Source organism: Gasterosteus aculeatus, chromosome 21, assembly GCF_964276395.1.
Source record: "Gasterosteus aculeatus chromosome 21, fGasAcu3.hap1.1, whole genome shotgun sequence".
NCBI classification, from domain to species: domain Eukaryota; kingdom Metazoa; phylum Chordata; class Actinopteri; order Perciformes; family Gasterosteidae; genus Gasterosteus; species Gasterosteus aculeatus.
Window position 1 is genome coordinate 10174337 of NC_135708.1, and position 26044 is coordinate 10200380.

Sequence of the window (26044 nt, forward strand, 5' to 3'; positions counted from 1 at the left end):
ACGACAAACACGGACATGTGAGCACACACGCACTGAGAGGGGAGCAGGTCACAGAGTTCACTCACCCTCTTGCCAGGTTTGCCAACTTGTCCAGGAGCCCCTTGGACGCCACGGGGACCCTGCAAAGACCAACAAGGACCACTTAGTGACAGAGCACTAATGAGAATGATGTTCCATCCTCATTATTGTCATCATCCCTTCATATTCACCTGAGGGCCGTGGTCTCCAGCATCACCTTTCAGGCCAGGACTACCAGGTAGTCCCTGAGGGGAGGACACAAACCAAACATTAATACTTTTTGTTCAAATGCTGCTTACTGCATGAGAGAGGAGGGGAAAAAAATAAATAAATAGTGTAAAGTCAACAGCAGAGGGTGATGTTGAGCTCAAGTTGCACATTGTTTTTTGTGTGTTCATTTGAAAATGGAATGTAAAAAGATGCAGACTTCCCAGAGAGATCATACCTGGGAGGTGTGCATAGTTAAGACCCTTTAAATTCTCATATTACTTATTCATGCTTAATAATAGATTATGTGCAGCTGGCACCAAGTCCTGATAATATGGATGACAAAATCCTGTTTTTAGCATATTAATGCTTAGAATCTGTTTTAGTAATGATGTACCAAAAGTATTATCATGGCCTCCAATAATGCACGTCTGAATTGTTGGTTAAGTCAGAGAGCATCGGGGCAAATGCTGTAATCTGTCTGCAGGTAAAGCTGGTGTTTTGTTGATTACAGAGAGACATTTTAGAATCCTGACATGACTTGAATGTATTTTAATTCAGTCATTCTACGCAGGTACAGATAAAAGATACCCCTTCCTTGAAAATCATCCACTGCTTTTTAAAATCTGCTTACTGCAATATGATTTCTGATCATTGTGCTTGGCCTTAAACTTGAGAGGAGCCGATTAAACAGAGGGTAATCCTTCGTGTTGTTTGGAGGGCCTACTCCTGCAGATAAATAGTGGATCGTGTATCAACAAGCCCAAGAAAGAAGAGGAGGGGGAAGTCCAACAACAGAATGAAATATGTCTCGCAACTGGTAGCTCAGAACACTGGGGCAGTGTAGCCACTGAGCAGCCAAACGCTGAGGCAGCAACAATTCTGCACAAGCAACCAGGTTTCTGGTCTCTTCCGATTAATTTTAACTGAATTTTCTCAGTCAAGAGTATTAAATCTCAAAGCCATTCCTTCAGTATTGGTAGAATGCCTTTACCATCAAGCTTTGAGTGTTTGCAAGATTTTGTGTCAGAGTATTGATCCGGAAGAATGTCATGTGCACATATGACGATTGTAATTATTATATGCACTTATAATAGGAAGGGCGATAAACAAGTGCAGGAAATTACAAAATGAAGATTATCAAATTCTACAAACAACCGCAAAATAAAGAGACTCACCACTGGCCCCGATCGTCCTGTCAGCCCCATTGGCCCCGAGGGTCCCCTCATAGCCAGCTGCAGGGCAGAAACACAAGCATGAACAAGAGTCAATTCCACCTCACCAAGTCCCTTCAAATTATGTTTTGATACATCCATATTTGAGGAAGAAAATCGCTTGTATACATTGTTTTTTGCCCACGACCAAACCTGTCACCTGTCAGCTCCGGTTCCACATTCTACTCTCTCCAGACAAGTGTTACTATTTTGTGTATGTTGTTCTACAGAACACAATCAAATCAATAAAATGTAAGGCTATTATAAAATAGCACTTGGTGATTTATATCACCAACACTTTTTACATTTCCTTTTCCACAGTACATCTCATGGTACAGCAACCTCAAAGATGCAGATTTTAATTTTAATTTATTTTATCCAACCAATTCCATTCCAACTAACAGACAAGAAGATACTTTCTACACCTGTTGGTTCAGCCCACCCGCACGACGGCAGCCCCCAAACTATTTTTAACAGTCTCTTCAGTCCATCTGTTTAAAGTGGCCTTTTTATGCTTTCGCTCTTCAGCATGTCTCCTTTTAGCCTTGCAAGGTCAACAAAATGCAGCCTCCCTTCCTTTCCCCCTACAGCTGTGTGTAGGGAGCAAGGTGGGGGGTTGTCGACGGCACTTTGTTTTCCCGCGGCTTTTTACGTGACCTTTTCTACTTACCCTGGCTTGGGACAGGATGGCCTGAGCTTGGGCTTCTTGGGCAGAAACCACTGGACCCTTCTCACCATCCCCACCAAAGCGGAACTGTTAAACACACACACACACACACACACACACACACACACACACACACAGGCATACATTAAAACCATTCATTAATCTGCTTGTCTGTACTATTCAATACCCTGGGAATGAGTACAGCTATGGAATCATACATATAAGGGCGGCTGGTGTGTACTTACTGGCAGCATCAGCATTGTACCAGGAGGTCCTGCCAAACCATCAGCACCGGGCAGACCAGCACGACCAGGAGGACCCTGCAATACATGGGGGGACATTTGTGAATTGATCAACTTTGTGACATTTGTGAATTGATCAACTTTGTAAGATTTCCCGTACAGTGAAGGAAAAGGATGACATGAGGATGGAGATTTATTTTTCCTAATCCTGTGTTGCATCGTCAGTGGTTATTTAAAAATATGTAATTTTATTTATCTAAATCTATTGTATATATTATCACATCTAAACATAGAATTCCATAATTCATTAGGTAAGTTAAGCTGACTGATGGCCTGCTCCATTCTGGCTTTCTTGCTGGCTTTGTCACATGTTGCTTCTTTAGAATTTCAGGTAATAACAAGTACAAAATGTAAGAGGGTAAAAAAAGTGCAGACAAAGTGCACAAACATATGCATGGATTGATGTTGCTAATTGCAAATGTACATGATCCTGAATCCTTTAAATAAGTTCTTATGGCAGTCATATGGATGGAAAGACAAACAGAGCCACAAACACGCACACACCACACATGGGAGGACACACACAGACGGAGCACAAGGCCCTACATGCTGGAAGTGTGCTCCTCCTCCAGCACACACAGACTAGGCCTGTGCACCTGTAAACCACGTTGCTGTCTACCGTCCAAAAGCAACATCCCTTTCCATTCATTCTTGTTTGTGTGTGTGTGTGTGTGGGAGTTTGCCTTACAAATTAGAAGGAAAGGCATTTCAAAGAGCAAGCCGTTAAATCCCTCTATACGGATACCTCGTACCGAGGGAAACAGGACATTCCACATTTTCAAGAGGCCATACCATTATACATCTGATGGGTTGAATGTGCCTTGCTTGTTGCATCTATAGGGACTCACTGTGTTCGGGAGGTATGCAATGATGCATAGGCAGTAAAAGTATGAACATATTGGTAGAGACTGCTCAAACACACCTACTTCCCTGCACTGACTCCACTCTGTTCCACACTTAGGCACTTTGGAGAACATTATTGCGTGCAAGTGAGCTTATCACAGCATGGCTGTGTTAAACGTGAAGTCTTCTATTTAAGGCAAAGGTGGCTCAAGAATATTTTCGCTGATGCTACTGCTGTTTCGTTTGCTTTCCACACTGAATTAGAATGATGGTTTAACTGTTTAAACTATTGCACAAGTCCCAATAAACAATCTTATCGGTCACCTGCCCACCAGTAACATATCTTATGTTGCATATGATATAAAAAAATCTAAAGGGTTCTACGTAGGAACAAAATAAAACATAATTAACAGACTCCTTACCCATGATGTGACAAATACTTATATACCCAAACAATGTCAATGCCTGTCAATGCTGACACATAGTAAGATAACAGTAAATATCTACTTTGGCAGCATTGAAATGTCATTCATTTTGGGCTTTTATGTTTAACTTATACTACTACTGAGTCAATGATTTTTGTGTACTTTGGTAAGCCGATAGTAATAACCCAGATTTTAGTTGCCATATCCACACACAGCTGATTTTGGGGCATCAATCACAACTCACCCTGTCACCAGGGTCTCCAGAGGGGCCTGGGGGTCCTTGTAGCCCTGAGGGACCTGGAAGACCCTAATAAGAGACAACTCAGTCAGCCCACCAGTTCTTTAATTGTGACAATATTGGTGAATAATTGCTTTCAGATGCACAGAGCTGACTTGTATATTTGTAATACTACTCACAGCTGGGCCAGGAGTCCCTGGGGGTCCTTCAATCAGCATGCCCTTTGAAAAAAAAAAAAAATTAGAATTCAATATAACAAATGCTGTCAAGAGAAATTTGGGAGAAATTCTGCTGCTGTTTGACCAATTCTATATAAAGAGTCTTGGAAGCAGTACAAATGTAGTTCTGAAGTTGAAAGATATTAGATTGCTCAATAAGTAAAGGTAATGATTAGAACAAAAATAGCATGATAATATCACTCACAGGCTCGATGACCGCCGGCTCGCCCTTGTCTCCCTTCTGGCCATAGGCTCCTCCGGCAACCTGCAGTCATAGAGCAAGAGCAGAGGTGTCATGCGTCACACAGCAGCTATAGTCCACAGGGGAATGAACAGCAATGATGAGCGGGGAGGAGGCCGTTCAGCCAGGGAAAAGAACGTGTGTTAGTGCTTGAACGATCATATGTTCAGTTGCAACTATAGCTATGTGAATCAAGAATAACAGAAAGTGAGATAACATGATGGAACCAAACCAGCAAAATGTTAGTTGTGAAGGACCTCTAAGTGCTTGAAATGGAGCAATGATGTCATTGCATTGCCACGGCGTTGTCATGCAAACCTTACAAAATAACAAACCGATTCATATACAGAGAAAGAGAAAATAAGGGATATTAACCCACAATGAGGTTTCACACTCAAGTAAAGTCAGGCGTCTTATTTTTTAATCTATGTGCAGCATTGCAAAATATGTACATTTAAATAAATTGCTGAACACAACTGTATTTAATGTATGGTAGTGAATTGGTTCAGCTGCATTGTGTATTTGAGGGTGAAGGAGTGGAGGGTTGGCTGTGTGTTCGAAGGGTATTATTATACGGGTGTACAAGACCAGTAAAGACCTTGTTCTCATATGGTAAAAAAAAACAGGTACACAGACGCAAAAATGATGTCTGATGGTGTCCTGACATTGGGTTCATTTAAACAGAACTGGGGCCATTGGACAAAACCGACGGAGTGAAGAGAAGGATGTTAACTATTTCGCTGTGGTTGTCGTTTGTGGTTGGAGAGGGAAAAAGTTCAAAAGTTTGTGAGGGAAGTGAAAAGAACCATTAACATCTTGATAACAGTTGTGTGCGAGTGTGTGCACACTGTGCAGACGGCTGCCTATGAGTGATGCTAAAGCGCCAGAGGAAGAGAGGGAGGGACCCGGTCTGACTGCTGGGGCGGTTGTGTGGGCAGCGGGTCTTAATGGGGTACGTGTGAATGCACAGGATGGACAAAAATGTGCAAGTGCGAATAATGTCAGAACGTGACGGACTGAATGAAAAGCCAATCGGTTGCACCCTCTCTCAGGAAAACGCAGCGAGCATGCATTCTCCCTCTCACGGCTGTCAATTGTCAAATCCCCGACCGCACACCAGTGAGACAGCGGCAAGGCGCGACGCCTCAACGCGCCAATGACACATTGCCAAGCAACCAACTAGGAAGGCGTGCGCCGGCAGACAGAGTGAGTCCACAACACAAACAGAGACGTTGAATGCGTGCCGCTCATGCTCACACCCGTCAGTCGCCAGGCCGGGGGGTGTGGTGGTACTTACGGTGCTCCCAGAAACGTCAGTTTCAGCAGCGACCCCGGGCCCCACCTCCTCATCGTCAGTGTCCGTGGGATCGGGCCGGGCCCTGCCGTACTCATCGTACGCCCCGTATTCATACACCCTGTTGTCAACCTCGCCCAAGTCATACTCCTTTAGGTCATATTCCTTAAAGTCATATGCGTCCGCACCAGTGTCCAAGTTGTCCCCCGTTTCTGGTACAACGGGCTCCGGAGCAATGGGAGGGGCCTCGGTGACATACGCACCGACAGCATCCTCCTCCACAGCCTTCCAGGTGTTACCCAGGGGGATAATGGTGAGCAATCAAGGAAATAAGGATGTTAGTTAAGCAAGTGAGGCAAAAAAAATCTACTTTGGATGTTATTGAAGCAAATTGAAAAGACATTAACATTAAAATGCAGGAAATACTATTCTAAATAACAATGGTAACACTGTATATATTCATAAAAGCATCACCATCTTGAGTTATCTTATAGCAAAACTGAGTTAGTATTGTGTTATAGTGATTTGAGGTTGTATATGTTACAAATAGGCTCTGTTAAATCAAGTAATCCCTTCAACACATTTGGTGTTTTAATACAAGGGAATAAAGTGTTACCAAAATGCCTGAATAAACATACAAGTTTGTTCTAGTTCCATGTCAATTTGATCTCAGCTTTCTTCTCTTTCTCATCATATTATTGATACAGACAGTGAAGAAAGACTGAAATATCTGTCATGGAAATGTCATGAATCACCAGATTGCAGGAGCTGTGCAGATTTACAGAGTGCATCAAGGGACAAACGACTAAAAAATGGCCATCTGTTAGTCATCAAATATGTTTGGACAGAACATCTTTTGAACCACCTGTGAGTTTACCCTGCTACACTCTGCATTTGGCACAGTTAATGCAACCGCAATCCCCATTCATTCCAAACAGATCACAGTTCAGCTAAAGCAGCAAAATAAATGCAATTACACGGTCATTATTGCTGAACTACCTTTTTAAAATGCCCTGTGGAATCACTTCCACTTTGTCAAACACTGCAGTAGGAATGCACATTCATAGCTGGCTGTGAGGGGATTTGAGACTCTGTGATCATAGTTCTTAAACAGTTAATTAGCAGAACTAGTGATCAAAACCAAGCTCAAGAGGTGATGGACAGGGCATATCTCTTTTGTTTTAAAAAAAAATCTCCACTATCATTTGCTGTAAGTGGCAGGGCTGAGGCCGGTTCTGCTACCATGGACTTCTTTTAATCCTGGATGAGGCTGCAAAGTGTGTCATCTCTCTCTACTTTTTTTGTGTGGGTAATAAAAACAGACAAGCCAGCGTGACTGAGGCGACAGTTCTGAGCAAACGGCTCCGTCTCTAAATACCAGAGGACCTACTATTGGCTCCTGGCTCTTACTTCAATAAAAGTCTGAGTGGTTTCCATTTGAAGGCTCACATGTTTCCCAGGCAAATTTCCTTTTCTAATCATACTATTTACATACATTACAGTGAGCTTGGCATTTGCTTGTTTCTTAATTCTAATATCCCAACACTTTCTTCTGGATGCCTCACATCACGACTAGATTAACGTTCTGTGTCTAAATGGCTCTAATGGATTCATTTGCTGAGATTTAACAACATGTGCAGCCTTGGCCAAAAATTTACGACACAACATCAAGCTACATAAAACAACCTCAGTTTCCACCACATTATTTCTAAGCATGCAATTCATCGCTGGGATCCAAATGGTGTATTCAGTGGAACATTTGGGTTGTAGCTCTTTAGCATGACAGAAATGATTGCCCTGTCCATCAGCAACACACCAAAGTCTTTATGAAGTCTAGAGACTTTGTGTCTTTGTTGTTTCATACCAGATACTTCCTTGGGCAAAATCATCCAGGCTCGCATTTCCCCGAACAACCTAACACTGGTTTTTAGGAGTATATGAGAATAAAGATGAAAATTACCTCCTCCGGTCCGCTGGTGGCAAAGGGCGACTGAGTTTGAGTACCATCTACAGTTCCGTAGTCAAAGTCTGTATTGTAATCTCCTACATTGTTTGGCTGAGTCATGTTGAAAAAAAAACAAAAAAGGAAAGAAATGTAAAGCGAAGGTTAACACGAAGGTTCGACCCAGGGGTTATTCGCTATGGGCTCCTTTCAAGCTGGCTACTTCTACACACGTGTGTCATCACAGATTTTCCCTTCATGGCAGGAAGATCTTGATGGGATTTGGTCTCATCTTTACATGGACGTTTACCCTAAAATTGCCTCTGGGTCGTGCTGGCGCTGTGGCCTGGTAGCCAGGCATCTGTCGCTTCTTCTTAGCGGCAAACTTTTTAGCAGCAGATTTTTTGGCAGCAAAGAAGTTTAAGGGCTTGGCCTTAGTTTTACTGAGGGACTTTCTGGTCCTCTTCTTTTTCACGGAGACACTACGTTTCTTTCTCTGGAAGAGGTGGCGGCGACGAAGAACACAAAGACAAACATGGAACATTCAAAAGTGGAAAGTTATTAAAAAAAAAAAAAAACACAATCCACGACTGTTGAGCGGAGTCCTTCCCAACCAACACAATCTGTGTGAGTTGGGTAGAAAGAATGCCGCACAACAGTCGAGGACCGGGCCTTTCATGTGACACATAGGAGAGCTTCCGGGCACATATAGACGTCTATCTGCGACCGATTCAACACACACGGGATTTGCTTCTCAGCAACTCTTTGTAGCTATTGCAGTAATAAAAAAAAAAGCCAAAGTGCTTCGGTTGCAGTTTCCAAACTAAAATTAAAGTAAAATTATGATGAATTAAACGATATTTAAATACAATATACACAATAGTTTTAAAGACATGCTGAAACGCAAAGACAAAACAAGAACAATCAAAGCAGATGGTAGAAGGCAGCGGCCTGATGAAACAGTGAAAAGGAGAAGTGACACACGGCGTATGTTTGCATGCACACACTCAGGTCATTAGCAGAGTAGGCATAACCAGGTCAGGACACCCCCATTATTTTTCATTGTAGTGGGTTAAATCAATATTTTGGACTGCAATATTTTAATCAAAAATACTGTTGTTTAAGCTGATAACTCAAAGTTACTGGATCCTTGTGTGCACATGAACACCACATTGAGACAGACGTCACAAGACGAACTAAAGGAGGGAACGCATGACGGACAACAAGAGACAACACGGGAAGCACATCTTTTGTTTTGTTTCCTTTTTTCGTTTACCTGAGGCTCAGAATACTCATCGGTTGGAGCGATGTCTGTGGCGCCCTCAGAGTATTCATAGAACTGAGAGTAATCTAAATCGTCAGTAGTGTACTAGATGGATGAGAGAGAGAGAGAGAGGAAGGAAGAAAGTGCTTAGCGTTAGCATTAGTGCATCTTTCTGGAAGCAGGAAGATGATACTTTTTGTACATATATCATCATAGCCATGCAACATGTTTAAAAGTTACATCTAAGGTGTAATACTATAATGCATTATAGTGTACAGTCCCAGTCAAAAATTCATTCAATTCAATGAGAAGGTGTTTCCAAACCTTTGACGCGTACTGTATCTTTTATAACATATTATGAGTTTTCAAAACCTTTTAGATAATCAAAGCCAAAAGCTACTAAATTAGATAATAGTTTAAATATGGTAAACAAGGGAGGTGTTGCTGAAACTAACCATGTGCGTCTTCAAACAAGTAGACAGATGCTTGTAAAACACAGGAAAACAACTGAGCAAACCTCAAGGACAAAAATACCAGCTGCATTCTAAGGATATCGTAATGCAACTTCCTCACTGCAACCATGCAGAACTTCTAAGTTCAGCAGGATGAAAGTGTCTTATTTATTTAGTTTCTCGCAGATTCTTAAAAGGGAAAGAAAATTAAACTATACAATGTATTATAGTTAACTGAAGGGGAAAACCCAGCTTCTAGTCATAAAGTCATGCCACCTGTACATGATAACATGATTTAATTACTTTAAATGATGTGACAAATAAATGAACAAAGTAGAACTCTCTGGAGTTAAGCATTGACTTAAATTCAGACTCAGACGCATTGATATCCCATAGATAGGGAAGTGTCCTTGAGTGTTTCACCCTGCCTCTTGTAATCCTCTTTAGGATTACTGAGGAAATATGAAATAACTATATACGTATATATGTACATATGTGTATACGTATATATGTTACTTGTTCTTGTTTGCAACTCTTACTCACCGGAATAAGAATTCTAAGTTAACAATTGTGGTTAATAGGCATTGCAGAAGAAGTTTAGACGAACAGAATGGGTCGCTGCTTTCATTTTTTATAATTAAAAATTATCTTAACTTTCCAAAATACTACAGAAATGTATGTTTTGCTACTATTTAGTTATTTAATTAATGAACTATAACATAGACCCCTTTTAATATGAATAATCTAGTCACTGACGGTGGAAAAGACCTGAAAGCTTTGGTTTCTTTGCATGTCAAAGGCATCAGCAGGCCAGAGATACGGACAGTAAGCAAAACGCAGGTCGAAGTGAAGCTCTTCAATATCTCGTCTTCAAAAGAAAAAAGAAAGGAGTCAGGGCCCTCCATTGATGTATCCAATGCCCCCCACCCTCCGTGGTTGGCTGACCTCTTCCTGTGGCTCCTGGGCCTGCAGAGATTCCCCGTGGGGAGTGTCACAGTCGGGGCTGTAGTGTTCACAGTAGTCGTACGCTGCTTTGGGATCAGCCACTATCAGCAGCTGCTGGATGTCACCCTGCAGGAAAACAGAAGGATAAACTTGCGTTATTTCCCATAAATGGATACAGGGACATATCTCAGGCACATGTATTTACTGTAACATCATCTATTTACAAGGGCCATTAGAACCAGATCCCTCGAAGCAGACTAGACGATGCTGCTCACACACCCATACGGGGGTGATGTCTCGTCTTGCTCATGTAAATCTCAAATTGCAGATGTGATGTCTTTGCTCCCATACACTTATAGAGTCTGGCAGAGTAAATCCCCCTTCTGGTTTGATCAAACAGCTTGACACACACCCTACATAGTCCAAACTCACATGGCGAAGAGAGGAAACTAAGTTCAGACACTAGGAAGATTATTATTATTATTATTATCAGCGCCAGGGGTTTACCTCAGGAACTCCAATACACACGTAGAGCCCAGACAACACCTGGCACGGCCGCGTGCTAGAGTGAAATACCCATTCAGCAAGGTTTACTCTTCAGCATACCTTTTAGTGTTGCAGTACCTTTTGAAAATAAATAAATTAAGCATCTCCCCGTACAATTTATTTTTAAAGATATTAGGCAAAAATACACAATGAACAGCATCCAGGGGAATTTGAGTTTCGTTAGATGCAAGTTTTTATTTAGGATGTTTGGCTGGAAAGCACACAGAGATGCCTGAGTGAAATCCCGATGCACTTGTATGACCTCGGGCAGTACACGTTTAAGAGCAGAATAGACTATTAGCAGAAAAACACGAGAGAAATGAAGCAGGCTGCAACTTGTCAAGAGAACGCTTGTGTGTGTGTGTGTGTGTGTGTGTGTGTGTGTGTCTACCCTGTGTTAAAACTAGATCTATGGATTGCTAATATATATACCTTAGTATATAAACACATGTGTGCCAAGGCTTGTCCCATAGGAAAGCAGCTCTTCTCGTTCAAACTTTCTCTACCTCACAATCTATCAACATATGGCCCGACAGCTTTCTGTTTGAGAGTTTCCTTCATGTTTGATTTTGTGAGGGTGGAACTTAATTTCCCTCACTGATTGAATCCGTGCATCTCTGACTAATTCTTATCAGTCAATGAAGATAGAGAAACAGTGCATTTAGACACCAAAATTAGAATTAGAACAAGCGACACATCCTACCCCACAAACCTGCCCCTAACTCTAACCCCACTCCAGATATTAACTTTGTAACGAATTTGATCCTTGATTATGTGTAATCAGAGCTTCATTTCACTTCAACAGTCTGGAACATCAGTCGGTTGAAATGCACAATATTCTTCTATGTGTTTGAGTTGTATGGGACAGCAGCAAACCTAGGGGGCAAGCCGGGAAAGGCCTCAACTGAGTGTTTGTATGAGTGCATTTGGGAAGGCTTGACAGAAAGAGCGAGAGAGAGGGAGAGATCAAGCCGTTCTCTGAGTTAAAGTGACATGTATTACCTCATGTGTCACCCTAAGACCAACAGTACGTGCTTGAACCCTGCCTAGAGTCAGCTCTAATTAGTCCATGTCTGAGAGCCACCAGTCTGCACACAAATAGGCCCGTGGAGACGTGGTGTCCAACCTCTGGACCAGATCACTGTACAACTGTTGACCGAAGAATGTACATGGGGTCAAGAGAAGACTTAGTTAACTTTTAAAGGTTTTATCAACCAACTAAATGAGTAATATAATCAGTTTAGTATTACAGTTAAACCTCTTTACCGGTAGAAATTCTACTCCTATGGACAAGTTTCTTCCTTTAACTCTCCAGTTTAAAATAAAAAAATCAAACATCAATTCACGAAGCTCAGACAAGGCAAGTGAGAACCTGATTTCAAACCAGGAAGGGGGAAACCGATAGGGATCCAGAGACAGACAGGCTGGGATTTAGAGACGGCAGCTGAAACGGTAAAAGATGTTTTGTGCTGGGAAACACCTGGGGAGAGTTATGCTGGGACTCTGGACATGTCTTCCATTGTGGACTGCTGAGACAAAAGCCCCTGGCAACTTGGAGCAAAGCCAGAGCTCCAGAAATATGCCCCTCCTGGCTACATTACAGCACGGAAGAGAAACAGGCCCACGAGGCTGCGTGTTAATGTCTACGGTGTCGCAGGTCAACAAGACTAGAGACAGGTTGAAAGAGAGAAGATCATTAGGAACCATTTGGATCCTTGTGGCGATCAATTTGCTGCTCCGTACCTGTTATATCCTACTCTGTCATGCCTTTTTGCTAGTGCTCATTTTGAAGTAGTGCGTATAAAGCACTTAGATGCTAATTATGCATTGGAGTATATGATAATTCATTATATCAAAGGGATGACAGAATGTATAGTGGCAATTTTTAGACTGTGATCTTTTTGTTGTTGCAATTTCTCAGTTTGGAACCGGAAAACTGGGTGATCATTCAAAAATATGTATTAACCGTGTGTTGACTTTTCAGAACTTGATGTTAACGACATCACTATTACCACTAACACTTTTTCTTAAAGCACCTTGACCTCAGCCTTTCCACAAGGCATAAGGGCATACAAATACACATGCAGGGGTCAAAGGTAAAGGAGAGTATGCAAGAAGAGGATGTAGTGTATTAAGTATAAAATGTCATAAATACCTGGATGTCTACAGCTACATCTGGTCGCATTCACCACCGTGCAAGCCAGCATGCTTTTCTGTCCATTCTGACCCACAATCCTCTGCTTAAGATATCTTGAATGGACAGCTGTCATGTCCTTTTCGTACCAAAACCCAACCACATGTTGTAATTACAGGGCGATTTCTGGGCATCACTGGCCAAATCTGAAGTAGTCGTCACCATTGGTCCTTGGACATACCTTTGCCCAGGGCAACATAACTTCAGTCCAGCCATAGCTGACTGTAATTAGACAACTTTCTACAACAATTGGTCACTTCTAAGCCAATACAGTACAGTTTTTCTATGAAGGACAATACGAGCTTCCATGCCAGACAGTTGGAGCATCAACTATAAGAAATACCCTTTGAAACAGAAAGGTTGAGCCATATCATAGCTGTGGTGTGTCATTTGCATGTTGTTATACTGCATTGGCAGTTATAATATAAGAAAATATCCAACCCACACCAATACTATCTTTAGACAAGTGCATTTACTGGCAATGCTGGCAGTGTGGCTGGGACACACGAAGGACCGCAGCTCCTCCAGGGAACGGGCAGATATGCATATGAGTGTGCTCGATTCAGACAGGTAATGTCAGCGAGGCATGAATAGACGGTCTCATGGCTTTGGCAGAGGTAGGGAGGCCTCAAGGTGGGGAGGGAGGACGAGGTGGTGAGCAGGGGAGAATATGCAGCGGAGGAAATGGGGAAGGCCTAACGGGGGAATGAAAGACTCCCATTCATCTCAACCAGATCCTTTTGCGACGGTGGTCGCCTCAAACCTGGAGCAGGTATCGCATGAATAGACGCTTATGAAAAATGTGGGTCAGTCTGTAAACGAATGTGACTTAAGGAGCAAATGTTATTTGGCTGACTTTATTATCAAACACTCAAGAAATCAACAACTACCACGTTTATGATTACGGTATAAAGTAGGAACTCTATAGTTACTTCGATTAGCTGGTCTATGTATTTTGTGCTGTGTTGCAACATTTCCTGGGCATACCTTTCAGCAAAACTGATTTGACTGACCATTTATTTTCTCATTATAAACAGCAACACCGGCATCAACGCAGAAGGCCGAGGTATTTCCTTCTTCCGTGTATCGCAGCATGCATCAAGCTCTGTGGATCTCTGAGGGGAGCAGGGACAGAGAACAGACAGGAGACCTGTTCCAAAAACCCCACAGAGAAGACCCTGTTGACTGACTTATGGCTCCTATTTTCAGCCCTTCCACTGGCCGACCTCTGACTGGACACACTGTTTGGTACAAATGCCGGTTTCAGTGCCCTCTCATGAATCTAATCAAAACTGACAGCAGATATGAAAGCAGATCTGCTTATAAAACTTCGGAACACCTCGGAAACACTCGCTCTATTTCTCCTTTATTGAGTCATGTGGCACAGTAAGCTCATTCAGTCAGAAAGGCGACAGCAGCTACATGGTACTGCTGATTTAATGTTTTTCCTAACGCAGGTCAATTAAAATGTACACTGTTGTCATTCTAGTATGTTTATATCTATATATAATAAAATGTATATACTATATTTTAACATAATTTTGTGTATCAAACTGATGTAACTTATACATAGGTTGGTACCTTATGGTGGCAGCATATTTTCAAACGAACACAAAATCAATGTTTTTATTTAAAAAACATTTTTGGCATCAACATATGACCTCAGTGTAGCACGAGATCCAACAGAGAACCTACTGCAATCAAAAGTACGATATGAAGAGCATCATTGCAGGCACACATAGCATGGCTTTAAATATACAGAGCCCTCTCTCCCAGTGGCACTGACAAGGTACACTAAAACCAATGGTGTCAAATCAAGAGCAGCAGCAGCATCAATCATTCAAACTTGGCATCAGAATAATGACTAGGCATTCCTGTTGCCCATAAATAATCTGCACTCACAACCACAGGCAAACACAGCCACTATACAGCTTTTTTTAGTGGTGCTTACTTCCCACGAGGGAAGACCATGTGTCATGACAATTCAGTCATTGTCAGTCATTATTTACATCCGAGTAACCCCCAGCCAGCGTCCACCTCTGGGTGAACTGTGTCTCAAAGCATCAAATCAGGGATCAAATCACTGAGCACACCCTAAACCCTAGAACGTTGCCCATATACATTTCTAATCATTTATAGTTGCATTACTCTCAATGACTTCACATCGAGGAACAGCAATGGCAAAATAGTGGCTTAAATTGCAAAAAATATTATATTATTTAATTAGTTATCCTCCTAATATTCTGAATAATAACGCAATTGCATTATCAGTCAAAATAATCACAATTCTGTTTATTTTCATTCAAAATGCTTCACAGCAATACAACATGTCCTTACATGATATAGATATAATATCTTGATCAACTTCAACCAATGATAATACATTACTGCTGTTGCACTTCACACTTGTTATTAATTGGACACATTTGTATGGCCAAGAAAGGGTTGTAAAGCTGCATCTGAGTTTAGTGCACTTGTCTTTTCTCGATTAATATAATACTATTGTGGATGCAATCCATCTCATCAAGTTATAGATCGGTGGGTCCCTTCTCCACTTGCAAACCATCAAGTGGTGTCAATCCAAGTCAATCCAAGAGAATACCTCAACAATCGCCAGTTATGTTGAAACACATGACAGGCCCATGGCACTGAAGGCCTCTAATTACAATGTAAAGAGGAGCTGAGAAGTTAACCAAGAACCTGTGTGTTGTTAGCAGAGAAACACATACAAACAACCAACAATGATGCACAAAGGTGGCCACAACCAACTGCTTGGTTGGTCACGATCCAAATCTGACCTAATCTGACCAAATATCATAAAACGCATTCACGAGGTAATAACTCTGTGAGGAGCATCTCACTTAGACTGAGAGCCATGGTATCAGCCTCTACTGCTTGTGTGGTAGCATCTGATGAGTATCAGTCATCCGGCTTTCATTTAACTGTCTTTGATTTGATCCTTAAGTTCTTTCTCGCAGTTGGTCAATTGTGATTTTATACGCTGCTTATGTGCCCATTTGATCACTAAATACAGTATACAGTAGTAACTTCTTCTCACACCAACAGCACATTGAGCAAATGGCCGATGCGCTTAAGCATTAGTTCAAAACCAAGAAAAGCTGGAAACCTTGAGAAGTGGTTTGCTTTATTATCAATCTCTACTGGATCACTAACAACCTAGTGGAAAGCCCTCAGATAAAATCTTGAACGCATCCAGAAACCAGGTCTGTTCCACAGTATCATCTCAAAGAGTGTCTCGATGGGATTTTAATTTAAAGTTCCCGTAGACAAAGCAACATTTTAAATCTCTCACACAATAAATATCAACATTTTTTTTCAATTGCCAATCGGTAACCAAGCAACGTCGCAGCATGCATCACATGCAAATCCATCACGAGCATGGGCATCATCATACACGCTGAAAACTTCACCTGGAAAACCTCCACATCCAGGAGCCTGGTGCCGAACACGGTAATGCCATCGGTGCTGATGGCGCCGTGGTCACTCCTGAGGAGAGGCTTGATGATCCTCGTCTTGCAGTCTACAATGATTGTGACCGTCTTCTTCTCCACACTGATGGCCACACGATGCCACCTAGTAAACGACAAAACAGGGAGAGGTGAGGAATAGACTCATGTCAGAGGATGATGTCATCTAAAAAACATGTGCGAATTAGGACAATTCCTTATTTATGAGGTTTAGTCGGCAACATGAAGTTCCTTTCTAGACAATCTTTTTGTGGTTGATTACCTTCTGTGGAAATCTTATCAGCACTTCTAATAGGATTATCAATCGCCGCTTATACATCACAACACCTCGAGGTGAGAGAAATTCATTAGGCTCACAGAACCGAATGCTATAAGAATCCCGAACCTGGGAGTCATGTATGGACCCACATCGTTCAACAACATCCTTAGACGTCAAGGGTCAACAAAGGTCACAGGTGAGTCTGACACCTCCCTCACCTCTGGACCATTTTGCTACTGCACTTAAGGGCTATTGCATACCAGGCAGCAGTGGACCACATTCTTGCCCCCACACTCTGGCCCTGTTTAACACGGGATTACACTCATTAAACTCAAAACTTAATCCTCCTCCTGGGTTACTCGGCATGACAGACATGGTGAACATTGTGGAAAGTGTGTGTCAGAATCCAGGAAGGCCTGCCTGGCCAGAGCAGGAGACACACAGTCAAAACATTGTCTTGAGCTGGAAGATGAGACCTGGCAACACTGTAGCTCACTGTAGCAATATACTTTATCACAGATATAATATTCATAAATCTGATGATACATTTCAATGGTGATCGGAAAAGGACAAAATGTCCGCTTCATTCGAACACCCCGCCAGATCATACGGACACATTCCATGTGGGCAGTAGAGCTCAGAGGAAAACAAACTTGTAACAGCTGCAAACTGTTTCGCAACCTTCTCATATGCATAATGATGAAAGAAGAACGTTATTTTTGAAAAGTCCAATATATATTAAATGCATTTAAAAAATGGAAGGAATGATTAAATCAGATCTCACTGTGGATTTGCACTGTACCAGGTCACTATAAATCCTCCCATTCACCCCCCTAACCCTTCCCTTTAGAATAAAGGATCATGCTCTTTTTCACCTCATGAATATCATCTTTGTGATTCTCTTTTCAAGCTTGGCATATGCTGCTAAGTAACAATGAATACATCTACAGGGGCTGCATACTGTAAACAGCCAGAGCTGTAGCCAATGAAGATTTGGACATGGTCTGGAGCTGGAATGGATCAAAGAAGTGTTAAAAATCATCTAAAGAGAACACTGCACCTTAGACATTGTGTCACCAAAGTACACACTGGACAATACAGCCCTGCAAGACTAAGACCAAGCTGGATGGTGAGTGTGGACTCCTTCTCTTTGTTGCCACCTTCACAGTAACTATTCCTGAAAAGAGACTTTTGAGGAGTTAAGCCTCCCTCTAGCATGACTGTGTACGCAATACATCTCATCAAATCCATATAAATTAATTTAAATTAAATCAAAGAATCGCATAAATATTGTGACCGAGTTGTGACTTCCTTCAAGGAGCTTAAAATGCAAACTATCCTCACAGAGCCCATTTAGTTAGTGAAAACTAATTTTAATAACGCTGAAAGACCAAACATATGTTATTTCAAATGGTGCATTTTCCCCAACAGCCTATGAGCTTCATTGTTCCCACTCGCCGCCTGCCCTTTGGCTCATGTCAGCTAAACCTCAGCTCTGAGTGAGAGTCCTGGGATTTCTGAGCCGGGGGAGCAGATAATCAGGTTTATGCTAAAAGGTTAGCAGCGCTGTTTCTGGTTGGGTGGGGTAATCTAAGGGGGTGAAAAGGAAGTTTACAACTTGCCCACTTCCCCCTCCTTCTTTCCCCCTTCTCTAAAATAACAGAGGCACTGAGTTCATGGATGAGGTCGGGTTGCCCACAGCAGTCCCTGCTGTGCCCCAATAATCCAGTGTCTCCCTGTCTCTGACCCGCCTCTGTGCCCATGGACCCCCGACGAGATGGATAATCCGGTCATGAGCACCTGTGGCGCAAATATGGGAAGATCTGAGTTGTGTTCTTGTCTGCTTTTGTCTGTCTTGCAGTTACTTGGTCAAACTGTATCAGCTGCAAGTAAGAGAAATTCTGTCTGAAATCATTCACTGCTATAAATTGGCCCGGCCTGGATGGCATAGACACGTTTGATATCCGTTTGGAATACACTTTCCACGTTCCCCTTGCACCATCTAGCATTTTCATCCCAGACCCACAACGACTGCGCTTCCCTCATGGCACGCCGCAGTGCCATGAGGGAAGCGCAGTGTGCTAGTGTGTGAGTGCATGCTTGAGGGTTGACGTACTTTCCGTCAGCAAGGTTGAGAGTACGGAAGAGAGGGTAGTTTTCCGGCGCTGGCTTGCCAGTCTGATCCTCATACAGGAAGACAGGTGAACGTCCCACTTCCACGCCCAGCTGCTGGACTCCCTCCGTGTTGTAAATGGACAGCAGGAAGGACTGGAGGCCTGACTTGGGGCGCACTGTGGTCAGGATGGAGAAGTCCTCAGGGAAAACATCTCCTGCACAACCAAAATGAAGACGGAAGGGGCGGGTTGAGGGGTTAGAGTTATTGTGACAGAAGACACGATTTTAATAGAACTATCCTTTCTATTTCATAATACAGTATATTGTTTATTACCCATTGACGTTAATGTAGCAGGACCTCTGCTTTAGTGTCTTTATGTAAAGCGAAAATCAACTAATTGTGATGTTATGTTCTTTGTCTACCATTTAATCTAAATGCTTTTGTGGGACAACAAAGTTTTGCTCAGCAATGCCTCTTATTTAACAATGTTAATCAAAGAATCCACTGTCAAAAGACTTGTGTTAAACACACTAGCCAATTTAATCTCCTCCAACTGCAGACTAGTACAAAGGTTTCTCTTACCAGGGAATAACTGTGAGGTGGGGGCACTGATCTGGATCTCCTTGGTAACTCTGTAAGCCAAGTCCGGCTTCGACGCTCTTCGGTTTGTGCAAATTCCTGATGTTTTTGTCACTCCTTCGGGGTCATTTTGAAATCCTAATAGTTTTAGTAAGTCCACTGGCTCTGCTGATCAGGGGAGCACAGAAAACATCAGTTAGCTCATAGCATTGGTTTCTGAAAGCTACATTTGGTGCAGTACATGGAAGACGAAATGCATTCTGTAATAAAGTAGATTATTTTCAGCTGGTATTCATTTCAATTCAAACTCAAATACATTTGTCGTGGTCTTCTTGTCATGGTAAATAAGCACAGCGCAGTCAAAATAGACAGGTTCCCTCATCATGACCATCACCGAACAAAATGGCGCCAACAGTATCGTGGACACAATATGCCCGATCTGTGATTTAGCTTAGCATTAAGTAACAACACATGTCTGAATAGTTAAGTGTCCCCTTCCTGTGGCTTTGAAGGCTCGTCTGACAGGAAGTGTTTCTGTCAACCAAAGATGAACAATGTGCCAACAGAGATCTCCATAACACCTGGATAGGTTTACCGTGATAACGTTCACAAAGAGGCTCACTGGGTTTTCCATCCTCTTCAATCAGATGCACTAATGTATAAAGGAGCCTGTGTGGCGATGGTGCCCATAGAGAGTTATACCTCTTTATCACAGCACTCTCACCATGAAGGTCATATGCTTGATGACCAGGATATGGAACAAATCCAACCCTGTTAGCGGGGCCATTTGTACGTTAGAGACATTTGATTCTGATTTGAAAATGAATGCAAAATAAGACTATAAACCTTATTCGCAAGCCTCATTTTAGAACAATACAATCATACAAGACGAAGCTAATGTTATTCTATTGTTGTAGACCACAATTCGAGAGAGAGGGTTCATTGGGCATAAGGTATGTGAGTATTATAAATAAAGCCTATAAAAAAAATAAAAACAGGTGCTCACTTCAATCCACAGAGTATCGCAATGTCCGACTAAACCAGGCAGTACAATGGCAGCTTGTTAAATAAAATAACACTAATCTGTTTTTGTGAGGTAAATAAAGGTCTGAAAGCATCAGCAAGCACCTTTCCGGAGCCACTGTTTTGTTTGGCAAGCAGAGTTCAAATCACTCGGTTTCTTTAACTGCTTGATACAAGCGAGATCTTTACAAAAAAAAAAAAAACAATAAGTGCCACGCTCAACACTCTCTGGTCAACATTTCATCTTTGGCAAGGAAAAAGGCAAATCCCGTTTCAATCTCTCTAGGAAAACATCTGGTTCCAACATGAATTCATGCTATTGAAGATGAAGCTGCTTCAAGCATTCCTCCCACAGATCATATACAACATCACCAGATAGCTGGTGCACATCACAATAGCATTTGAGCTCACTATTCAGAACAAGTGGCATCAGAATATGGAAGGACAAAAATCCTTCCATCGCTTTGAGTTTGTCACACTTGAGGTTTTTGAAATATATGAATATAAGTTATCATGCTGGAGGTATTTTCCTATAAATTGTCTTGCCATGTGGTGTCCTTATCTTCTAGCACCTTAAACAGGACTCTTAACTGTAAGCAGTCCAGTAAAGCAAACACTGAAATCAGCATAACGCCCCCAGCAAGCCATTTTACAAATATCATCCAGGTAAGAATCAATGAGGGTCTTCACTGGAATACAACACAGGACTCAGAGGAGACAAAGAGAAACAAAATTATGCAAAAACATCAGACGGTCTCTCCGTAAGAGGGCGATTGCTAAGGACAACTCTGCATTTTTGTAGCTTGTGAGGATCCACCGGCTACTTACTTTGGAGAGTGAACTGAGGACCTCATTGTGAGTTCCTGCCGAGCTGCTTTCAATTCAAACTCCAGGACTCATATGTTCCAGATGTGGCCGGACTACGACCCTCACACGGAGGTGCTGAGAAAACGTCAATACGGGCCAATCCATTAAGGTGGCCAAATAAGTGTGCACAGGTTTTAAAAGAGTGCATCTGAGGAGCTGGTGTGAGTTCGCCCTCGGGCCTGAGCAAACAGGCCATGGAGCCACCAGCAGGGCTCAGGGCATGAGGAGATGGACCTTCTTGAGTCTGCAGTGGAGCGTAAACACTTACCAACCCTAACTTCATGCTAACCAGCCTCCATTATTAATTTGCGGGGAAGGAAGGAGCCAGGAGACGTTTCCAATGGACAAAAATCAAGTCATTTGATGTCATCTCCATCGTGTTCACAAGCGTACATGTAAACAGTGTGTTCGCGACATGACATGCCACCTGTCTTCGGACAGAGGCCCAGAGCTCCTCCTTTGTCACATGGTATGTACGGCTTAAGTAAACTGATACGATATCTTCAACTCCGGCCATTTGTCATTTTCTGCGCTCAGCTTTTGTTACACAAATGTGACATTGGCTAATAAACCAGGTAAGACCTTTTCGCCTGCAGCTCCCTGAGACTCTAATAATATCTTCAGCCTGAATCTCTCTCTATACAACCCCCCCCTTCCCTCCCCACCCCCTTCCACTCTCGCTCTCTTCTTCCATTAACTTCCACCATGCTGCCGGCTAAAACAAGACAGCTTTATGCTGGTGTCATACCAAAGAAACTTCACGGAGACCTACCCACTTTTTCAAAGCATCCGCACCCCTTTGCTTTTCCTCTCATTAACTCATTTACTGAATGCCTCCATATGGAATTAGAAAAAAGTCACATCACATGGTGTTTTTCCTAAATCCGTACAGGTCAAGAAAAAGATCTCTTGTGAGAACTTGAGCATAAAAGTGTCGCTTTTAGCACAATTTCAAGTTTCTGGTTTGTGAAGTGGAGAGGCCTGTCACTGTGCGATCCGTCAATGGATATGAAAATGTGACAGCTACACACAACAAACGTCCAGCAAGGAGCTGATGGGTTGACACTCTTCGCCGGGAATATTAGGGAGAGGTCTGGGGAAATGCTCGCTTTGTCTGCTGGAATGCACATGCCTGCGCCCCGGGGGCTGAGAAAAACGTGTCTGTACACTGCCACATGAGGAGGGCACCCTGCCGAAACACCTCTGACTGACTGACACCCCGCAACAAAGGGCGGTTAATTGTTTGAAATATTTTTGAAAGGAGGCAGGAGTCGATGTGTTTTGGAAAAGTGACATTTCTCAATGTTAAGGTAAAATGACTGTCTGAGCATGCAGAAAGAGGACTTTCTAAGTTTGTAAATGAAAGAAAAGAAACTATTATCGTTTGTGCTGTAGACATTTAAGTATTAATCATATCATCAGGTTATTTTTTAGATGTCTTAATTTAACTTAACTTATTTGGTTTAAACGTAAAGTTATCTCCTCATGAACCCTTTTCAGAAGCCGTAGCATAATCTACTCCATCTCACGTTAAAACAACTAAATTCTCCTCTGCCCGTGTCTGTATGCAACAGTAAACCCTCTCAGAGTTGATCGTTGGCCAAAGTGTGATGTCTATGTAATCCTGAACCCTATGACTGAATGTGGCTGCAGGCTGGGCCGATATGAAGCTCTTTGAAGGCTCTGAAATCATAGGGAAGTGCAACAAGGACCATCATCAGATAACTGCTCAGTACTTAAAGGGGAAGCATTCCCACCGCTCACACAGCACAGCTTTGTCCTGCAGCCGACGAGACATCTAAGTGCAAAGTTGCGGCGAAGAGCTGGGCAACAGCGGGGGAGGAGGGGGCTGAGGGGAGAGAGGGTGGGGGGGGCAAGAGTGGGGCTTCAGTGTGGACCAGGGCTGTGTGGAGATAGGGTGAACCTGCCTGCCCACTCAGCCCCCTGCAGACCCAGAGGCGCTTTGCACTGACAGATATCGAGATCCGTCACTTGGCTCCACATATTCATCCTCGCACTAATGCGTAAACGCAAAGACACTCACCAGAGTCTGGTGTGCGTCCCGTGCCGTCTGGCTGGGGGAAATCCACCCCGCTAACCGTGTCCACATCCACCTCGCGGACCAAATCCCCCCCAAAACAATGAGCTTCCTTTCAGCCCAAGTGAATCCTAAAAAGCGCGAGCTGCGTGACCGTGGGCACATGGCAGTTCGGATGGATTTAATTGGCGAGGTGTTTTACCTTCTGAGCGGACGCTTCCCATTCATGCGTAACAGCAGCCCGCAATGTGGCAAAATGTATGGTTTAAACAGGTGGGGGGTGGGGGAGGGTTGCCCGTTTTACTGTACCTAAGCGTTCCGTTTGTTTGGAGTAAGTTATTTGTTGGAGGCTTTCACGATAGCGCTCGATTAGATGGGGGGGGGGGGGGCATTAGAGGGGGAATCTGGCTTCAATGTAACTACTGTGTTTGCGCTGAAAAAGCCAAAGTACAACAGAGGAGACGCCACCGTGTCCAGGTGAATCTGATTACCCCCCTATCTCCATCATCAGGTACCGCTCGGCGCTGCGTCGCCCCACCCGCTCTCCAGCTGGATAAAGTTTATTTGGGACCCTCGGTGCTGAGAATCTTACCTGCTCCGACATTGGCGCCTTGTAGAACCAGCGTTAAAGTGACGAATGCAGTTACAGTGGAATCCATAAACCACCTTTTCGTTTTCCACCTTGTGGACCACATCTCCATGGTCGGGCGCCCCACAATCGAATCAAACGTTTTGCGCGACTTGAGGTGAATTTGAACGACGTCCCTTCCACAATCCCAATGATGATGGGAAAAAAAGAGGTCCTACAAAAAAGCCATAAGTGGGGGAGTTTAGCCTCTTCTCTCTTGGCACGCCGAGGGCCCCGATCCTACTTCCCAGTGCCCAGCCTTCACAGTGAAGGTAGTCGGGCTTTAACCAAAACGCACGGAGTGCAGTCGGTACACTTGGTGCGTCCGCGGGCAGGAGGGCTGGGCGAGCTCCACGAACCGGAGAGCCACGATTACAGGGAGATGACAAGGGAGCCAGCCCCCGATTAGCAAATCACGGGGCTGGAAATTCTCCTTCGGGTCCTCCCATTAGCTCCTGTAATGCGCCCTCGAGTCTCTCCAGAGTGGTGTGAGGTGAGAGAGACGCAAAACAACACCGCGACAAAGGCGGTGGCGACCTGGGGAGGACGAAGCTGCGCATGCAGGGTGTTTCTGGGATAATATCTTATCTAACACCGCCTTAGCTGTTGGAAATAATTGCTGTTATTTGCAGCATGAATACAGTATTTACCCAAACTTCAGCGTGGCCCACTCTTCCTACTGATCCTACATCAAATCATTGACTGAAAAAGAACAAACATTTGAATTTGACGAATTGAATAGTAGCCATATCACATTGTAGAACATTGGCCAAATAGGAACGAGCAAGCCTCGATTGTATGCAATTGGAAACGTAATGCTGAGATTGATTGCGTCTTGGCATTCGTGTGGTGTGAGGAAATCCTTGCAGTTCACTGTACAAACACGGGATAATCCAGCAGGTTGAGAATTAGTATAAATATGTCACTATTCTAAACCCGAATGCAAATGTTAATCAAGTATCAATTTCACATCAATAAGAAGAAACAGGGAAAGGTGAAATTTGGTCCTGCAGGGCCAGGGTGACAAATTAAAAGTAAGCACCTCAATGAATCAGGACAGACGATATAAAAAAATAAATCTACAGACAACAGCGTCTTTGAAGGGAAGATGCTTCCATTCAGGCCATGAGGCACTAAATGTTTTAAGTATGATGCCATGATGGGCTTCCCTCAGGTGCCAGATGTGCAAAGGATATGGAGGCACAAAAGAGTGCATCATCTCCTATACAAAAGAAGAGTTTGCAGCATGCACTACTAACTAAGAAGATGGCTTTAGCTGCCATGAGGCATTTAGTGAGAGACTCAAGATGATGGCTTGTTTAAGTTGTTTAACGGACTGTTATTCAATCAATCAATCAAACTTTTATTTCAGACTCAAGGGTCACTATGCCTTTTAAATGTACCTGCACTGAGAACAAATGCAATCATCTGACAACATTGTGCAATGACTCCACATGATCCCGGTGGTTTACCCTGTTTCAAGTGATTGTGTGATTATCTTGAAACAAGACACAACAAGGCAAGTTGAACTGCACTTAAAAAAACACTAATGCGATTGTGATTGTAAGAGTGATGGCAGGGGGCCCAAAAGATTCCAGGAACCCTCATCCATTGGCCTTTCAGAAACAGGGGTCGCTCGATGAGGACAGTCAGCTCCTTGTACCTCTTGGCTCACTCCAGTGAACTCATGGCTCGTGACCAGGCTCCGTCTGTCAGCCAGCTCGTCCTCCCCTGCCGTCCCGGCTCACCATGTCTCCTGCCAAACAGTATCAGATGCTCCTCCTGAACGGCCAGTGGCAGGAGGCAGCGACATTTCTCTGGGACCAATCGGTGTCCGGGCAGAGGGGGTCTACATCTCGTTTTCTCTGGGTTGAGGGAGCAGGCGCAGTGATTCTCATCGTGAGCTTCTTAGGCTCTTGTGGAAGTGGTTTCTCGGTCTTTCCCTCTCTTAGATACCCATTCATAAAATAATTGACGGCAGGGGGAGATGCACTTGAAAGATGGTGTGGTGACATCGGAAATTGGGAGTTGTCCAT

The 26044-nt window shown here is 43.2% G+C and overlaps 1 protein-coding gene across 9 annotated transcripts in view; it reads right to left on the reverse strand.

Annotated features, from left to right (window-relative positions):
• col11a1a (collagen, type XI, alpha 1a) overlaps positions 1–24488 on the reverse strand; it is a 65700-nt gene extending 41212 nt beyond the window's left edge. Inside the window, exons 1-16 of one of the 9 annotated variants that reach the window (XM_040167208.2) lie at positions 23973–24488; positions 19456–19620; positions 18874–19087; positions 16442–16604; positions 10271–10396; positions 8886–8978; positions 7628–7723; positions 5671–5952; positions 4338–4397; positions 4094–4135; positions 3921–3983; positions 2352–2426; positions 2110–2193; positions 1404–1460; positions 210–263; positions 66–119 (exon numbers count right to left, since the gene is read on the reverse strand). In XM_040167208.2, coding sequence (XP_040023142.2) covers positions 66–119; positions 210–263; positions 1404–1460; positions 2110–2193; positions 2352–2426; positions 3921–3983; positions 4094–4135; positions 4338–4397; positions 5671–5952; positions 7628–7723; positions 8886–8978; positions 10271–10396; positions 16442–16604; positions 18874–19087; positions 19456–19620; positions 23973–24081 — 1737 coding nt within the window. In that variant the 5' untranslated portion in view covers positions 24082–24488. Of the gene's footprint in view, positions 1–65; positions 120–209; positions 264–1403; positions 1461–2109; positions 2194–2351; positions 2427–3920; positions 3984–4093; positions 4136–4337; positions 4398–5670; positions 5953–7627; positions 7724–7919; positions 8106–8885; positions 8979–10270; positions 10397–16441; positions 16605–18873; positions 19088–19455; positions 19621–23972 lie in introns of all 9 variants that reach the window. The other 8 variants (XM_040167209.2, XM_040167210.2, XM_040167211.2 and 5 more) reach the window with 8 other exon arrangements.
• Between the last annotated feature and the right edge of the window lie 1556 nt (positions 24489–26044).